Below are 18841 nucleotides of genomic sequence, written 5' to 3'. Positions count from 1 at the left end.
GGAGGTAGTCAGTTTCCTGGCACAGGACTTTAAGCAGATAAAGGACAGGATGTAGGAATCAGGATGGAGAGGCAAAGTCCTTCTGTGACAGTGGTTGATCTGGTGGCCAGTCAGGTACCTTCCAACTTGGGATACTTTGGTTTTCACTTTCCAGATAATTGGTTCATCTCCATATACCTCTATAAGCCCTCCCACCCCCAAACACACACACACAAAGGAGAAGTGGGGCTCAGTTTATGGAACATGTGTTCTGTAAAGAAAATGCTGGGGTCAGATCACATTAACATTGTCATTGCAGAGCATGGCTTCATCAGTTTGGTGAACACTCAACACTTCAGCAAGTGCATCTAACCAGGGACTTTCTGACACATTCGTTCATCTGTAAACACTTGAATGCAACAGGAGAGCTGCCATTTATAGGTACCCTGAGAGTATTTTGGTAATGCAAACAGTCACCCCTAATTAACCGTTTTGTAAATGTGGATTTGGGGGATTGCCCAAAAGGGACGCAGCCATTATAGGGCACGTTATACTGAGGACGCAGTGTTAAAATCTAGGGCCTGGGCCCTGGGGACAGAGGATCCTCAGCTCTGGGAAAGAGGTTTTGGTTAGGCAGCCTGTACAGCCACAGACAGACACACCTGAGACTTGATGCAAGTACCTTTCCTCCAAGGAGCTTTCTTCTATGTTATTTCTCTTCCCAGCCGCCACTTCTACCCCTGATTTACAGGCAGAAGTAAAGGCCAAGCAGCTCCATCAAGGTCACAGACAGACATAGCTGAGACCGGAAACCAAGTCTCCCTCCCTCTGCCTTCTCCACCAGCTCCCTGCTGCCCCACTGTGACCCAGACCCCATAACACTACCCTCCCTGGGGCCCAGCATCCCATTCAATGCACGCAGGAGCCCAGCCAGGCCTGGGAAGAAACCTGTCCCCGTGGCCATCCAGAGCCACAGCCAGGGGAAGGAAAGGCTTAGCTTCCTTGCCACCTGCTCTTCGTTCGCTACCCACCTCAGCCTCCATTCCAAATTCAGTCTGAAGGAGGAGCTGGTGGTCCCCATCTCCAGAACCTGCTCTTCCCAGTGGGCCCCCACTCCCTACAGAAACTCTGTACGGCAAGGTCAACAAGTTAAGGCTGAGCAGAACCTCCTGAGAGCTATCTGAGGTCCCAACTCAAGATGAAATCAAGTCACACCAACTCCGAGTGAGTCTAGGTCAGGGTCTGAGCAGCACAAGGACCCTCACAGAAAGAGCTGAGCTGGGCCAGGCTAGAGCTGATGGGGTGGCAGCCACTCGGGCAGGTGAGGCTCAAAAGTTGAGGCTCAGCAAGGCCTCTGAGAGCTGGTTGATGTCCCGGCAGTATGGCTCCCGCTGCAGGATGAAGTCCACCTTGTGGTCCTGGCCCCAAAACACCTCCAGCAGCTGACGCCGGAGCCGCTCTGTCTCCCGGGTCTTGCGAATACCACCACTGCCTTTTTCCTCCTCCTCTCTCCCTTGCTGCTGCTGATGACCGTGATCTGTGAAGCCCCTGGAAGGATGCTGAGCCTTAGAAGCCCCCTGTGCCCTGGGAAGAAGCAGAGGGAACAAGAGCGGATGAGCATCCTGAAGGGCTCAGCTGGGCGATTCCTGGCTTGGGAGCAGGGGCTGGGGACACCAAAACACCTGAAGTTCCCCCGGCTGACCACTGAGTGGCAGTATCAACCCACTTCTCCACTGAAGGGAAGCCCTGTCACTATTAGGATCTAGCTCTAGTCTAAAACATTGATTGCTTACTTAATGGTCCAGCAGACGGTGTGCTATATTCAACTGACTGTAAGTAAAAGCAACCCTCTTCCAAATAATCCACCAAAACTACAGATTAGGGGAAGCTTCCCTCCCAGCCAAGAGGGCCTACATGAGGATTTCCTGAAAAGCGGTTAAAGGCCAAGCCCACGGCAATTGGAACCACTACAGAATTAGTGGCCCAGATGAAGTCACACTGCCTCCAAGTCTCCAGGTCTGCAAGGAACCTGCAGACAGAGGGCCAGGGCTGGGGGCTGCCTAGGAGAACCTGGGGCATTACCTGACTGGCTTCTTCAGGAACTCATCCAGCGTGGGGCCATTTCGCCCTAATGGGTCATCAGGAACCATGAAGAGGTTTCCCACAAAAGTGAAGGGCAGCAGGCTGGGTGCAGAGAGACAGTGTATGATCACAGAGGGGCCCTTATGAGCCTCCCAGACAGCTGCCACCAGCACCACCAGCCGTCTACTGGCCACCATCCTTCCAGATAATATCGAGCCCCTTCCCAGTCTTCACCCAGTGGCAGAGCAGAACCGGTTTAGAGAAAGATCTGACTATGCGCCCTGTCCTCAGGGGAGGGCTCCCTCACCGCTCCCTGATGATCGCCATCCACTTCTCAGACTCCTCCGCAAGGTCCCGGAACTGATCATTGGAAACAATGACCCCATCGGTCTCTTCAGCCAGCTTCACCATGAACCTGTCTCAAAAATCACAGTAGCCATTTGGGATTCTCCAAGGGCCCAACCCCAAAGAATATTATCAGCTCCCATAACCTACTTCTGAGGATGGAGATCTGCCCCCTCCCACCTCACCTTGACCCAACCACCACGTGACTGCCAGACTCGGGTGCCACAGGTTAAAGAGGAAACAAAGACGAATCCAGTGTTGTGTCCCGATGGCATCCCCTCCACCCACCACAATCCTCCACCCAACACTTTGTGCCTCATTAGTGAGAGACAATGAGATCTGGCCCCAGCTCTGTCTTCCACTCTGCCCCACCAGTCAGTCACAAGTCCATCATGTTCTCCCTCTGAAAAGCCTTCCACTCTACCCTTTCTTCTCCATTCCTACCATTACTCAGAGCTATTTAAACACTGCAGCTGAGACACTGCAGAGTCTCCTGAGAAGGGGGTCCCCTGACCCCAACCATTTACCACCCTCCAGTCTTTCCTGACTTCCCCTAAACAAACCTCTGCCCTGCTTGCCCTTTATTTGCCAAACAAAGTCCACATGCCCAGGCCTGGAAGCTGAGGCCTTCTAGAACCTAGCTGGAGCCACCCTTACAGCCTTTTCTCTCCTGATATTCCTAATGTACTCTCAACTCTGCCAAGATCAATGATCAGATAACACCCCGTTCTCCAAACATGTCCTGTGCTGACTGCTACCATGTTTCTCAAACTATTCCCTCTATCTGGAGGGGTTTCCCTAACCTCACTGATGAACAGAATCATCCAGGGAGCTCTTAAATCATCCAGGGAGAGATGCCTAGACCCCGCTTTAGTAATTCTAATTCCACAAAACTGGGATAGGACTTATGAGGCAGTGGATGGGGGTCTTTGTTTTTTTTTTTAACACGTTCAGAAACCAAAAGATGGGGGCACCTGGGTGGCTCAGTACTTGAGTATCTGCCTTTGCCTCAGGGCATGATCCCGGGGTGGGGTCCTGGGATGGAGTCCCACATCAGGCTCCCCGCAGGGAGCCTACTTCTCCCTCTGCCTCTGTCTCTCATGAATAAATTAAAATCTTAAAAAAAAAAAAAAAAGAATCCAGTCCATCAATCAACAATCATCAATGATGATTGTTGTCGTCAATCAACAAAAACAATCCCTCTCTTCCCACAAAACCAGAAGGGGTGCTCTATGTCCTCCAAGTTGCCACTGTGTTTGGTTCAGGGTTTGTGTGGGCTCTGAAGTCGATGATCAGGCCCTCCCTAATTCCCAGCATCCCCACCTCCTGCTGCAGGCCATGTGCCTACTGCTAGCTGCTAAGTGAGCAAGTGGTATTTGAAAGATAGTGTGGCATACAGGAGACTAGTGATCAGGATTCAGGGTAACAGATGTCTGGTTCTGAGTTTCTGTCTGGGAAACAAATGAAGGACATGACATATAAATGTACATGGTATCATACAATATACAAAAGGCATTTGCAGGTTAAGGGTATTTTGCTATCGTGTTATTTCATCTGTTGCTCAGCAGTACTCTTTCAGTGAGCCTATGCCACGCACCACTGTGTTACCCATTGTAACCAGACAAAATTCCAAATTCACATTGTGCTGTCTGCCTACTGGGACCTACATAACTGTACAGACACGTGCCTTTAAAATTCATTACAACTGACTCGCTCTTCAGTTTCAATTCTGTGTCAGTGCTGGTGTGGAAAGGTTCCATATCTTGGATAATCTGTGAAATCTAGACATAAAACAGAAGAGCAGTGGGAGAAAGTGAACTGCCTTTTTATAGAATACCATTTGCTTGTTAGGGAGAAAAAGTTAAGTATTCAAAAATGATAAAATACATCATCACTACAGTTTGAAAACTAGTCTCTTCTTTAACACTGAAAATCCTACAGAATAAAGAACTTGTAGTTGTAAAAGATTTTAACTTGTTAATTAGGTTTTAAAATCTGCCCATGTCTGGGGTGCCTAGCTCAGTCGGCTAAGTGTCCAACTCTTGATTTCGGCTCAGGTCATGATCTCAGGGTCATGGGACAGAGCCCCGCATCAGGCTCTGCACTCAGCATGGAGTCTTCTCCCTCTCCCTCTGCTCCCCCACCCTACCCCCCCAACTCCCCACTCTCCCTATCTCTAAAATAAACAAATAAAATCTTTAAATTCTGCTCATTCCCCACACTGGGTGTGTACCCAGCGGAGGGAATGTGCCCTGTATTTTTCATTTAAACAATTTGACATCTTTAAGTTCTCACTTTTCCTTTGCCACGTAACAACCTTGGTCAAGAGAGTAAACTCTCTTACCCTGTATCTCTAATTCTGTATGAGATGCAACTCACTACCACACTTGATTGGTAAGTGAAGAGTTAAGAATTATCACTGTACTCTTTAAAAAAAAAAGGAAAGAAAGAAAGAAAGAAAGAAAGAAAGAAAGAAAGAAAGAAAGAAAGAAAGAAATATCACTCTACCTTTGCCTAGCACCTTGAGTGAGGCAAGCTCTTTGGCTTGCTCCTTTTGATATTCACAAGGAGGGTGACTGCATGAAGAGGACCCAGAGATAAAAAAGTTAGCCCACTAAGAGACTGGTGTCCACAGGCCAAGCCATTGAATAGTACAATATGGGGCTCAAATTCAGATCTTCCTACGATCTAAGTCTTAGGAAGTCTAAGTCCAGTGATCTTTCTATTAGAACATGTTTTGTACAGTCTTAGCATGCATGGCTTATGTCTCTTCATTTGACTTGTGATTTTGAACGTTTACGCTGGTGCTGCCAGAATGTTGTGGAATTTCTCTTCATGTTTGGAAATCTGTTGTAAGAAGGTACCTGTCAGTTACTTACGTCACCAGCTAACATAAATACAAGACATCACTCAGTTTGATGAATGAAAAATGAATGAATGGGCCAACACAGTTGTCTACCACCTGCCTCATCGCGCCTGCAGGGCAGGTTTACCAGCCCATTCCTACAGGCACACGGAGGAATAACTGGCCATTTTCCCGTTACCGAGGCTTAGACACAGCACAGACAGGAGCTTCTGTCTCTCCCCCAGGCCCCCACGGTGGGAGGGGCCTTGAATCTCAAGACTGGGGCCAGGAGAGAAGCAAGTACCTATCGTCATAGGAGGAGATCCTCTTGCCATCCATGACTCGGGAGGGAGTGAGGGAGAGCAGACTGAGCGAGTACAGCTTTTGCAGGAAGTGGCCCTCTAGAGAAACAGAGGAGCACAACGGGGTTATCCTCAAGCTGAAGCGGGGCCTCTCCCAGGTTACAAAAGATCAGGCCCAACTCACCTCTGACCTTGGCATCCTTACTGAAGCGCCACTGAGGCACAAAGACAGTTATGTCACGGTGACCCCGGTCCCAGAAGTACTGCACAGCAATGGCAATGCCGCGGCTGGAGAAGTAGTGCTGGAGGCCATGCCTGCGGTGGGAAGGGGTCAGCACTCTAGGGCCCCAGAGCAGGGGCCTCTCGGCCCATGTCCCCAAGGTCAGCAACACTGCTCGTAGCATTTCCCCCTCCCCAGGATCCTCAGGCCCACCGGGGTACTCACACCATGGCCACATTGCTGCCATCGATGACAATGTGACGGAGGTCCGGCTGGCCAGGGACATTGGCGAGGCACAGGGTGAAAGGGTCCTGCAGGGCCTCCTGGAAACGCTGAGTGCCAGTCACCAAGTTGCCCCCGCGAGTGCCTCGTTTCCATGGAGACCCACGACCTCGAGCCACCACCTGCTGCTTGTCTCCCCTGTCTCCTCGGTCCCCACAGTGCCATGGGGGTTCGGGTGCGGGCGGAGGGCTAGGCACCCTTGGGGGTGAGGCTCTCCCATTGTGTAGCCGCTGGAGGAGGGAGGCTCCCCGGGGCTGAGCTGCCCTCTGATAGGGGCCCTGGGCACCAGAAGGCTCACCCTGGACACAGAACGAACTTCCTCTGTCCTGAGGCATCCCCTCTTGCCCGAGGGCCTTTGCTGCCAGGGGTCCTACCTGTCCTGGCACTCCTCCTTCTGACTGTGATCTGAAAGCCCCTTCTTTCTCCCAGGCCCCTTCCCCAGGCAGCTCCTTCCACCCCAAATCCATCGCCCTGGGAGGACCCTGCTTCCCTCCCTCCTTCTCCATAACATGTCTCTCTCCCTTTGACTCTCGCCACCCCATAGGTCCAGGGTCCACGGACTCCCTGCCTTCACTCGAGAGAGCTCTGACTCCCTGGTACTGAGCACCCAGTGGGCCTGGGCTCGCCCTATCCCAGAGGGGTGGTGCATGGGGCCCCTGCCCCCTGGATGCCTCCCGCACCAGGCTCAACAATTCCTCCTGGACAGCCGGGGGCAGCTGTAGCAGGGCCTCTCTGTGGGCATCCCCACAGGGCTGCAGCAGGGCAGAGAAGTCTCTCAGCACACCAGCACCCTGAGAGGCTCCAGGGGCTCGCCCTGGCCGAAAGTCCCAGCTCAGCCGCTCCACCAGCTCCTCCACTCTGCTCTGAGCCATGACAAAAGCCTCGGTCAGGCCACTGACCATCAGCGAGCCGGGCGGCCCTGGCACCAGGTGAGCTGTTGTGCTCCAGACCAGACAGTCAAGGAAGAAGCCCTGGGCTCCCAGGAAGATGCAGTGCAATTTGGGTGGGTAGTGGACTTCATCCTGCAGCTCCGGGCTGCAAAGACCCTTCAGGAATTCCTAGGGGAGCAATGGAGGAGGGGGGGGGGCGGGGAGAACGAAAGGAAAAAAGGAGATTACTGGAATTCTACATGGCCCAGTAGCCTCTTTAAGCCCATTGCACCCCCGCCCCCAACCAAGTTCCAGGAAGCCTGGACAAAGCAATGGAGCCCCACAGATCCTGAAAAAGGTAAGGATTAAAAAAGGGATCAAGAATCTACTTTTCATTTTTAGCTGATAGTCTATGGTTCATACTTCCATTTAAAACTTGACTCAATTTGAGATACTATTATAGTTAACTGAATATAATTAACAAGGCTGTCTCTCTAAATATTTATGCATATATGTATTGTTTATTTCCACCATAATGATTGTCATTGCTAACTTTTGCTGAACTCATGCTTTACCCCGTTCACAGTAAGCCTAATGAGGTGGACATTGCTATTATTCACATTTCATAGATAAGGAAATGGGAGACGCCCCCACAGGGCTGGTAGGTGGTGGAGCTGTACTGGAACCTCTGGTGGAAGGAAGCAATGTGGCCTGGCCTCCCATCCCCCAGTGAATTCCTTGGTAGGGCCTGCTTGCCCAACTGGATTATCTCCAATCTCCCAAACAGCACAGCTGATTTGAGTGGAATCACCTGTCTAAGTCTTGGCAGAACCTGGCTCAACACGGCTGAAATGAAACCAAAACTCCAGATAAATACAGATTTGCAAAGTCCCTCAAAGCTCAGAGCCACTGAGGTTGCCAGTAAGACAACCAAGGAGTGGAGAGATCCTCCCCAGCAGCCCCTCCTCTCCTCTGGCTCTGTGTAGGGGAGGGAGTCATTGTTCCCCGAAGGGTCAGAGAGGGGTGTTCACCTTGGCTCTGCTGGCGTTCTCCTTGGGGCCCTCCAGCTGCAGCCAGATGTGAGGGTTCTCGGGACAGTCCTTCGGTAGGACACTCATCCCCACGCTGAAGATACGCTCCACGTAGTGTTGCTGCTCCCGCACCTTGTCCTCAGCCTCCGCAGACACGGCAAAGCGATCAGGGGACGGGGAGCCGGCCCCCCAGGTAGGCATGGCTGCTTGGCCGCCCGGCCCTGGAAGGAGGGAAGCCAGCTCAGTGCCTCCTCGTCCCCTCAGACCAAATTTTGCTCTCCCGGCCTACACCAGCTATCAACAGGTCGCACCTAGTCACCAACCTAGTAAACAACCTGGGTCCGTCTAGGAAGGGAATGTCAGATTATCCAGAACCGAGTCTTCTCTCCGGAGAGGAAGTCTTGAGCACACAAGGCTGCCTACTAGGGATGGGCATCTGGCCTTTGGAAAAGGCTGACCACAGCCCCAAGCGGGAAGAGTGGGGGGCTCCAGCTCGGTGCGGAGGCCAGAAGTGCACAGACGACAAAACTGTTCCTCTCCTCGGGGTCTCTGCAGTCTCCGGGTCCGGCGCGGCCTCCTACGGACGGATCTGGGGCTTGACTTGGCAAGTCCTCCGGAGCCCCCGGTCTGCCATTTCCAGGGCTCTAGCCCCTCCCGCCTCCCCCTCCCTCCGCGGCCCGCAGCCCGTCTCGGTGGCGCTCCGGGCCCGCCCACAGCCGCCGCCCCCGGCCGCCCCTCCCCCCGGCCGCTCGGCCCTGGGGCGGCGGGCTCGGCTCCCGGGGCCCCGGCGCGGCGAGAGCGCGCCTACCCGGCTCGGCCGCCCGCTCGGGCCTCGGGCCTCGGTCCCGCTGGCGCCGCCCGGTGCCTGCAGGCCCCGCGGAGAAGGGCGGGACGGGGCAGGATCTGGGCGGGCCCTCCCGGAGTCCTCCCCCAACGGGGACCGGTCTTCGCCTCGCGAACAGCTTTTTGAGTCACTTCCTGGCCCGGGGTGGAGTCAGCCAGACCCACCCCCCCGCCCCCCGCCCCCCGCCCCGGGCCGGCTCCGGGCCCTAGCGCGCGCCAGCCTCCGGGCTCCGCCCCCCCCGCCCCCGGCTCCGGCCCCGCCCCCGGCCCCGCCCCCGGCTCCGGCCCCGCCCACTCGCCTGCAGTACCCTCGGGCTCCACCTCCCAGCCTGCCTGAGGGGCTCGCCTCTGCCTGTCAGGCCGGTTTCTCGTGCCTTCGGAGAAAAGAACCACTCGTTGAGAGCTGGAGGCGAAGAGGGCCTTAAAGGGCCTAATCCTGTACCCTCAGATGAAGACGTGGAAGACCAAAGAGAGAAAGAGACTGGCCCACAGTCACAAGATACGGATACCGTTGGCCCAAGCACTTTCCACCCAGACAGTTGTAGGGAAGAGACAAGGGCGCCCACTTTCTTCCAGCCGCAGAGAGGGGCCACGCAGAGGGCTGTTGACTAGTGAGGGATTTTGAAGACAGGAGGAACAAGGAGAAAGAAGGGGCTGTAGGGCTGTCTTGTGCACACGTGCACACTCACACACACATTCTCACAGGCACATGTACACTGTTAGATGCGTAGCAAGTTCTCTCTTGTTCTCTCTTGCAGCCTTCAGTGCCCTCCAGAAGGGCTGCCCTGGGCTCTGGCTGTAGCCCTCCTGCATGGCTGCTTCATCCCTCCTCTCCCTCCTAGAGCCCAACTGCTGCTGTCACTTCATACCCTGCCAAGGAGGAGGGAACTGCAGTGACAGCAGGAGAGAGAAGCAGGACAGACAGAGTCGTGGGGCACAGAGAGGTATGGAGAGAGATGCTGAGCCCAGGGAACACTGAGACCCAGAGAGAGGGCTGAGGGGCGGAGCTAAGGTAGTGAGAGTCTGAGCGAAGTGGGAACTGAAAGGAACAGCAAGAAGGGGCAGGAGACAAGAGGATTTGTGGGTCACAGAGCCCCTCAGCCATGCTGGGAGCAAAGCAACACTGGTTACCAGGTCTCCTACTCAGCCCCAGGGTGCCCTTGGCACTGATGCTCCTGACCTTAGGGTGTGGATGGGCCCAAGAGGGGGCAGAGCCTGTCCTGCTGGAGGGCGAGTGTCTGGTGGTCTGTGAGCCTGGCCGAGCAGCTGCAGGAGGGCCTGGGGGAGCAGCCCTGGGAGAGGCACCCCCCGGAAGAGTGGCATTTGCTGCAGTCCGCAGCCACCACCATGAGCCAGCAGGAGAGATCAGCAATGGCACCAGTGGAGCCATCTACTTTGACCAGGTAATCCCCTTGCCCTTGTCCAGACAACCTATAAGGACCTGGAATCCACCGCCCAAAACCACTTTGCTCTTAAGGAAAAGCCCCCTTCTGCAACCAGCTGCCCCTCAACCCTACTGCCTGGCTCCCTTCCCTACACTCCCACCCACATCCCACCTTGTCCTTTCTCACTATTTCGTTTGAATCTGTGCATTCCTCCCTGTTCTTATCTCCTTGCCACCCTTTCTTTTCCTTACTCACTGCCCCACCCCACAACCCAGTGGTTTCCTGAACCCTACTCAGCAAAGTCTGCTTCCCACAGGTCCTGGTAAATGAGGGTGGTGGCTTTGACCGCGCCTCAGGCTCCTTCGTGGCCCCTGTCCGTGGTGTCTATAGCTTCCGGTTCCATGTGGTGAAGGTGTACAACCGCCAAACTGTCCAGGTGACCTGTGTGCTGGGGCCCTGTTGTGGGTCAGGAGGGGAGGAGAGGGAGGGGGAATAAGTGGAGTCCAGCTGACTCATAGGTAGACCCTCCATTGATGGGGTGGGGAGGAAGCAGGCAGGAACAAGGGAGGAAAGGGCCAGGCTAGCAGCGAGGGTGGAGGAAGTAGAGTCCAACAGTGACCACCTCTCAGCCCTCCTACCAGATTGCACTGAGCCCTTGGGAACTGGAGAAAAGAAGAAGCCCTTGGGAAAGTGGGGTCTTGGGAAGAGGACTGCGGGGAAGAGCTAACTGGACTCACCTCCCCAGGTGAGCCTGATGCTGAACACATGGCCTGTCATCTCAGCCTTTGCCAACGACCCTGATGTGACTCGAGAGGCAGCCACAAGCTCCGTGTTACTGCCCCTGGACCCCGGGGACCGGGTGTCCCTGCGCCTGCGTCGGGGGAACCTACTGGGTGGCTGGAAATATTCAAGCTTCTCTGGCTTCCTCATTTTCCCACTCTAAAGGTTCAAGCCTTTCAAGGACCAGAATCTAACCCCTGACCTCTGACTTCTGTCCTCTCCTGCCCCTAAAGCAGCATCTTTGGGGAAGAAGAGAGGTTCCCTCTGACTGCCTATATTCAACCTTCTTGCATGGGACCCTGTGCCTAACACCCAAGATGAAGACTAGAGCTGTGGTGTCTGGGGACCTGGCCCCTCTTACCTCCCCTCCCACCCCCAGGCTCCCACTGCATCTCTTTGTGCCTGCAGGGTTTGGCAGGTAGGGAGGCCTGTGCTACTTTGCAGACTCTGCTCTTCCTGTTCCTCCACCCCCAGCTTTCTGCTCAGTGCTATTTGGGGACAGGTGGCACAGGTGAGCCTGACAGGCCCCCACAGGGGCCCAGATGGACCAGCCTCAGTTGTAGCCTGCAGGCTCCTTCCTATGAGGTGTGCCAAGCATCACAGATCTTGGCCAGCACAATCAGAAGCTGAGCCAGCACCATTGGGCTAAGGCAGCAGAAGAGTGGGGAGGGCCACAGAGTGGCCCAGAGCCTGTGGCCAGTGGGGCAGGAAGAGCTTGTGCCCAGCCTGAACACAGTATACGTGTTTCATTGACATTGGGGCAGCCAGCAGGCAGTGAAGCCAGGTATCTATCTGTTCTAGGTTCCAGATGGACTCTGGCCCTCCCCTCCCCATCCACGACATGGGGTGTGTATGTTTGCTCTAGCCAAGAGTGGGTGTACTGAGCTTCCTTAGACAGCTGGGGGTAGGGGTAGAAAGTCATACATGAGCAAGTGTAGATCTCCAGGCATGGAACATGTCAGTGACAAGGCCACCACCCAGAACTGCTCCACCTTTGTGATCTGAATTTAAGCCACTCCATACGCTGACAGCCACCTCCGTTCCCCCAGCTCTTTCAGGTACCTTCACTGTACCTGCTCCAGACTATCCCTCAGACTCTCTTCTTTCTCCTGATTTGTGCTGCCTTGTCCTCCTTCTTAAACTTCCCACCATCTTGGATGTGACTCATCCCTTCAAATGCTCTCCTGCCAGTATTATAAAATTTCTCTGTCTTACCACGCTGTCCCATTCTCCCAGTATGGATGAACCTATCAGTAAAGCAACTAGAGAATGATGGTCAATGGGAAACTGCGGGATCACTGAAGAGACAAGATGCCATTACAATTTGGATCAGGGGTTACAGGATACAAGCAGGTATGTTGTTGAGAAGATAAATGTAAACTTGCATATTCAAGTCAAATAAAAAAGGAAATTAGTAATGCTTGCATTAAATAGGAAATACCAATGTGAATTTGTGGTTTTCAAAAGAAATAATTCTCTCAAATGTTGTCGCTAAAGCAGCCTGGAAACAACATCAGGAAAAATCTGATATGCATTCTTAGCACCTAGATCTTAGCACCTCAAATATTATTCACCCTTAAAATAACTCAGGGGGCAGAGCTCCTGGCTGGCTCCGTCAGTGGAACATAGGATCCTTGATCTCAGGGTTGTAGGTTCATACCCCACATTGGGTGTAGAGATTACTTAAAACTAAAAATCTTTAATAAGCAAGCAAACAAATGAATAAAAAGAACTCCGTGTTCCTTGGAGAATAGTTCCATGTCTTAAATAACTCTAGGTTTGGAACATGTTGTTAGGGTGCCTCGGTGGCTCAGTCCATTTAGCATCTGCCTTCAGCTCAGATTGTGATCCCAGGGTCCTGGGATGGAGCCCCGCATCAGGCTCTCAGCTCCATGGGGAGCCTGCTTCTCCCTGCCTTGGTCTCCCTTCTCTCTCTCTCACTCTCTTTCTCTCTCTCTCTCTCTCTCTCTCTCACTCTCTCTCTCTCTCATGAATAAATAAATAAAATCTTAAAAAGAAAAAAGGAACATGTCAATGACAGAAAGCAAGCATACTTTTTAAACTATATAAGGGAGAGCTGAAAAGACAGGAATCCGTTTTAAAATGCTCCCACCTGACATGTTTTGACAATTTGATCATCAAAAGAAAATAATAGGGGTGCCTGGGTGGCTCAGTTGGGTATGCTCCAGCCTTCAGCTCAGGTCATGGTGTTGGGTTGCTGGGATCAAGCCCCACCTCAGGCTCCCCACTCTATGGGGAGTCTGCTCCTGCCCTCTTCCCCTCCTTCTGCCCCAACCCTGCTTGAGCTCGCATGCACTCTCTCTCTCAAATAAATAAATATAATCTTAAAAAATAAAAAATAAAGGAAATAATATAATTAATTGGAACAAGTGAATTTTTAAAATCCATACTCTGTAGCGATATTCAAAAAGAAAAAAATCACTATAAAGTGTGCAAAAAGATAGTTAATATACCAAGTGGAAAAGAACAAATAGTGTATTTTTAGTTAATTCTGATAAGTAGAAGAGTATAAATATAGTAGGTATTTTATCTCTTCATAAGGCACACTCATTTCTCTTATCTGTTTAAGTAGCAAGGGGTGAACATAGAGCTGTGAGTAATTCCAGAGAAAGTTGGAACTGTATCAAGAATGAAGAAGACTGATTGGCACCATCTGGTCATATATTACAACTAGGAAGAAAGGGAGTCCAACAGTGTGTTGCAAGATGATGAATTAGCCAAACATCCAAAAGATAACTGGTCATAGCTCAAACTTGACCCATCATCTCCTGGGAAAGGGAGCCTCTATAGTACAATACTAATTACAATGAGATTGCAGTAACAGTAAACGCAAAATAATAACGGCTTAACCAAGAAAGATTGTTTCTGTCTCACATAGAAGAATTTGCAAATAAAGAGTCTAGGGCTGGCTCGCAGTTTATGATGATCACAGCTGAGTTTCCCTTCTTGCCGTTTTACCATCTTTAGCATGCTGTCTCATGGCCCAAGATGATTCCTTGCACTCCAGCCATTACATCAGCCTTCCAGCCCCCCAGGAAGGAGGAAGGAAGAAAGGGCACACCACTCTCCTTTATAGAAGCCTTCTGAAAGGTGTATCCCTCTCACTGCCTAGAATTTAGTCACATCTGGCCACACCAGGCTAGAAAGACAGGCTAGGAAGTAGAGTCTATTCCAGGCAGCCATGCTCAGCTGAACATCAGGAGGTTTGGGGGGTTTTTTTGTTTTTGTTTTTGTTTTTGTTTTTTTTTTCATCAGGAGTTTTATAATGAGGAAGAAGAAGAAACTGCATATTGAGGGGAAAACAACTAGATGTTTTTGAAAGTGCAAATGGGCTACATAAATTTGTAAATAATGACAATGACGTTGTATTGTTTTTCCATTGCTGTGTAACAAATCACCCACACATTAGCTGCTTAACACAACACGTAGCAATTATCTCACAGTTTTCTGTAGGTCAGAAGTCCAGCAGAGTATGACTGGATTCTCTACTTGCGATTTCATAAGGTCAAAAGCAAGGGCTGCCTTCCTTGCTGAAGGGGAAGAACCCACTTTCAAGCTCATTTACAGTTTAGTTCCTTATGGCCAGAGGACTAAGGTCCCTGGTACCCACCATCTTTGAGCCAACGGTGTTGGGCCAAGTCCTTTGTACACTTTGAATTTCCCTGTCCTATCCACGTCTCTGACTTCAGTGGAGAACGTTCTCTGATTTTATGTGATCATGTGATTAGATTGGGCTCACCTAGATAATCCGGGATAGTCTCCCTATTTTAACCTTAATTACATATGAAAATGTCCCTTTTACTGTGAAACATAATTCAAGTTTCCAGAGATCAGGGCATGGACATTTTTGGAATATCCTAGTCATTAAACTTTTAGATGGAATCATCTAAAGGAAAGGCATCCAGCTACAACACACTAATCACATGGAGGGACACCCGGGTGGTTCAGTGGTTGAGCAACTGCCTTTGGCTCAGGTCGTGATCCCAGGGTCCTGGGATCGAGTCCCGCATCAGGCTCCCCACAGAGAGCCTGCTTCTCCCTCTGCCTATGTCTTTTTTTTTTTTTTAATATTTTATTTATTCATGAGAGACAGAGAGAGAGAGAGAGAGAGAGGCAGAGACACAGGAAAAGGGAGGAGAAGTAGGCTCCCGGCAAGAAGCCCGATGCGGGACTCGATCCTGGACCCCAGGATCACATCCTGAGTCTAAGGCAGATGCTCAACCAGAGCCACAGAGGCATCCCCCTTCTGTCTATGTCTCTGCCTCTCTCTGTGTCTCTCATGAATGAATGAATGAAATCTAAAAAAAAAAAAAAAAAAAAAAAAAAACAAAAAAAACAAAAAAAACAAAACCACTAATCACATGGAAAAAGTGTGGGCTTGAGAAATCTCCACACTACACAAGGTAAGCACTAGCTCAGACTTTAGTCATTTTATGTGATCTGATTGTGATCCCAACCAGGTATTTGTTGATTAGTAATACAAAACTTCATTTGCACTGAGATAATGTTCTTTTTTGTATATCTATCTAAACTGAAATAGTGTCCATCTCTTGAGTCTACAGACACATTTTTATGATAAGTGTAAGTATAGGTGTGATAAATGTCATGGTCCTTGTAAGATGTGTGTGCTTTACCAAAATCATGCTTTTAGAGCAGTTAATACATTATACTGGTGATCTTATCTAAATATATACAAAGATTTAAGTTTACAATCAAAGTTTAAATAATTTAATTTGTAAAATATGTCTATTTTGATTTATTGGGCATATCAATCAGGTTTAAATGTTTAGACAATTTTGCTAAAGTAGGTATGTGAGGTAAATAAACAACAAATAAAGCACAGATGGTGGTTAGTGTTTCTCTCCAGGTTCAAAAACTCCTCAGACTTTAAGGATCCTAATAGAATCCAGCTATCCTACTTCCCTGTGCCCACATCCCAGCAACTGATTGCAGCAGAGAAAATCCCACCACTGAAAGATATGCTGTAGATCTAAATTCATGGTGTCCAGCCACCCCTCAAGCCTCCAAGCAAGTCTTCTGTGGTTTCCTCTACCAGGTATTTCTCTTTATCCTCCTCTGCATCCAACTGAAGACTTCTGTTCTCTCCTTAAACCTTTTACACCTCCCAGCTCTGCCCTCACTGTCAGCAGCAGACAGCCCCTCTTTCTACTTCACAGAAGAAGCAGAAACCCCAAACAGGAACTCTTCCCACCACCATATCTAGAAACTCACCATTCTCCTCTCTGCTTTCTCCTATCTGGCTCTGTAGAAGACGTGTGTGTCTTCTTGTCAGGGCAGCCATCTGTATGCACCAGTCATGGAACTTGCTTCCTCCAAACATCCTCTCTTCTTTTCCTCACTTCTCTCTTGCAGGTGCGACTTCTCCCTTTCTCCCCCTACCTGGCAGTTGTTAAAGAGCCTCAAGTATCTTAAATCTGAAAGAGAAAAAGACGGGTATGGAAATAAGTGGAGGTCTATAGTTATCCTTGGCTCTATATGCCCCTCAATTGGTTGGCGTCATCTCTCCTCCCCTTTAAAGTCGGAGTCAACTATGCTCACCAGTTTCTCACCTCTTAAGTCAACTGTGGCCTTCCTGCTCCACCTAAACTGCTCTCTGCTGGTCACTCACAACATCCATGTCACTAAAGTAAATGGACACGTCCTCGTCTCTTCTGTTACTCAGGCTTTCCCTAACATTTGCCCTTGTTGACCACACCCTACTACTAAAACTCTGCACCAGTCTCCCTGACTATCCACGCCTTCTGGGCTTGCCCTCTATTCTCTACCTGGTCTCCAGTTTCTTTTTCAGGCTCCTCTACCTCTGCCCATGTCTTAAATGTTGGTTTTCCTCAAGATTCTGCCCTAAGATCCCTTCTGTCCTGACACATCCCCAAAAGTTTGAATTCCCATCCATGTGCTGATGGCTTCCACATTCATTATCTCTACCCCATCTCCCTCCTAAATCTCAGACTTATACATTGAACATCCCACCATAAAGTCAACCTAAAATTATCAACTTTCCTCCCTAGATCTGTCCTCTCGGTGTGTCCATTCTCTGTAAATGGAATCTCCCTGTTGCCCTAACCCAGCCCTAACCACTGTCTTCCCTTCTTCCCTCTCCCTTTCCCCAGTAGCCAATCACGTACACCCATGGGTTCCATCCATTGTTTTCCATTCACCCTGGCTCAAACTACCAATCTCCCAGGTAGAGTTTCCCAAAAGCTTGCTTGCTTGTTTTTTGTTTTGTTTTGTTTTGTTTTGTTTTTTAGGTGAGGGAGAGGGAGAGAGAAGATCTTAAGCAGGCTCCACACCCAGCATGGAGCCTGATGCAGGGCTCAATCTCCTGATCCTGAGATCATGACCTGAGCCAAAATCAAGAGTCGGATGCTTAACGGGCTGCACCACTCAGATGCCCTAGCTCCCCAAAGCCTTTCTCCAGTTTCACCTCCCTCCACCCATTCTCCACACTGGGACTGCCATAGTGATCTATCTAAATGAACTTCACTGCTCACAGCCCTGTACGGGATGGGGGCGGTGAGTCTCAGAAGACTTTCTTAGCGTGGGTTTTGAGATGCTTGGCAACACAGCCACTGCAAACTCTCCTGCTTCATTTTCACCATCTCCAATAATGTGGAGGCTTACAAAGTAGCACCAGGTACTAGCTGAGGGAAAGTGGTACCATCCTCTGTTGGGGGACCTGGAGCTGGTGTATTAATTAAAAATATGCAGCTTATGACTTGCTGAATGAGGAGGCACAAGCCACCCACATAGGCATCCTAGGCAGGTAGCTAGCCCCTTCCCTGTCTGAGCTCTCACCCGAGGTAAGTGAAAACCCCAGGGCCATTTTCACTGAAGGTGTGATTTCAGCACAGGACACACAAAGGAAGTAAAGACACAAGATTTATGACTTTCAAATCCCAGAATTGGGGGGCCTGGGTAGCTCAGTCAATTGAGTGTCTACCTTCAGCTCAGGTCATAATCCTGGAGTTTCAGGATCGAGTCCTGCATCAGGTTCCCTGATCAGCAGGAATCTGCTTCTCCCTCTTCCCCTCACTCCACTCATTCTCTCCCTCTCCCTCTCTCTCTATATATATATGTCTGAAATAAAAATCTTTTTTAAAAAAATCCCAGAATTGGGCAAGGGGGCACACAATGAAGCAAGGGAAGAGTAATTGTCTGTCCCTGGTCCTGAGTGAATGAGCAGAAGGTAGAGAGCAGGGTAATAAACCCCTATTATTCACAAGGTGGTTGGCACAGAAGTCACTAAAATGTTTGTGGGCTCAACTCTAAGTGGTTATTTTCATAGGTGTCCCAGGAAAAGCAAAGCAGGAACTTGGGGAGGCGGCATCTTCTAAGCCCTGATCCTTGAAAATGGCCGAGCCTCTGGGCATGAGCAGGGTGGTCATACAGTGAAATGCCCAAGCAACAATTCAAAATTGCTGTTTTTCTCATCACACCTCAGATTTTTTCAAGTCAAAATTTGTCACGACCGCATACCTGGGTGGCTCAGTGGTTAAGTGTCTGCCTTTGGCAGACACGTTATGATCGTGGGGTCTGGGATCGAGTCCACGTCCAGCTCCCAGGAGGAACCTGCTTCTCCCTCTGCCTATGTTTCTGCCCCGATGTGTCTCTTGTGAATGAATGAATGAATGAATGAATGAATGAATAAATATCTTAAAAAGTCGTTCTTAGACCCACCCAAGGGAAATCGGGACCTATTTTAGTTTGTAAAGCGTCTTAATCTGCACCAACCTGAATTGGAGAAATCTTAACTGACACTATAACACATTAATGCAAGATGGGGAGGCCACAGATTGAAGGCAGATAGAGGCGATTAACTCTAGCAACCAAGTGAGT

The 18841-nt window shown here is 50.4% G+C and overlaps 2 protein-coding genes across 10 annotated transcripts; one reads left to right on the top strand and one right to left on the bottom strand.

The window, feature by feature from the left end:
- Positions 1 to 217: 217 nt before the first annotated feature.
- KHNYN (KH and NYN domain containing) lies at positions 218 to 8920 on the bottom strand. 4 transcript variants are annotated; one of them, XM_072761291.1, is made up of 9 exons: positions 8764 to 8920; positions 8267 to 8532; positions 7956 to 8176; positions 5999 to 7113; positions 5738 to 5868; positions 5556 to 5652; positions 2369 to 2476; positions 2062 to 2163; positions 218 to 1563 (listed from the first exon to the last, which is right to left on the bottom strand). In XM_072761291.1, exons 3-9 carry the CDS (start codon positions 8154 to 8156, stop codon positions 1308 to 1310), a joined length of 2010 nt encoding a protein of 669 aa, XP_072617392.1. In that variant the 5' UTR covers positions 8157 to 8176; positions 8267 to 8532; positions 8764 to 8920; the 3' UTR covers positions 218 to 1307. The 4 variants fall into 4 exon arrangements, with proteins under 4 accessions (XP_072617392.1, XP_072617391.1, XP_072617393.1 ...); XM_072761290.1 differs by having other exon boundaries at positions 8279 to 8532; XM_072761292.1 differs by lacking the exon at positions 8267 to 8532.
- Positions 8921 to 9101: 181 nt separating this feature from the next.
- On the top strand, positions 9102 to 18669 carry CBLN3 (cerebellin 3 precursor). 6 transcript variants are annotated; one of them, XR_012002112.1, is made up of 5 exons: positions 9102 to 10201; positions 10500 to 10619; positions 10929 to 12316; positions 15852 to 16040; positions 17254 to 18669. XR_012002112.1 is itself a non-coding variant. In XM_026007633.2 (3 exons), exons 1-3 carry the CDS (start codon positions 9902 to 9904, stop codon positions 11124 to 11126), a joined length of 618 nt encoding a protein of 205 aa, XP_025863418.2. In that variant the 5' UTR covers positions 9102 to 9901; the 3' UTR covers positions 11127 to 12986. The 6 variants fall into 6 exon arrangements, 1 of the variants encoding a protein (XP_025863418.2); XR_012002115.1 differs by having other exon boundaries at positions 15839 to 16040; XR_012002114.1 differs by having other exon boundaries at positions 15839 to 16040; positions 16358 to 18669.
- The last annotated feature ends 172 nt before the right edge of the window (positions 18670 to 18841 follow it).

Source organism: Vulpes vulpes, chromosome 6 (assembly GCF_048418805.1).
Source record: "Vulpes vulpes isolate BD-2025 chromosome 6, VulVul3, whole genome shotgun sequence".
Lineage (NCBI taxonomy): Eukaryota > Metazoa > Chordata > Mammalia > Carnivora > Canidae > Vulpes > Vulpes vulpes.
The sequence above is the reverse complement of the archived record's forward strand: the minus strand, read 5'-3'. Positions and strand labels throughout refer to the sequence as shown.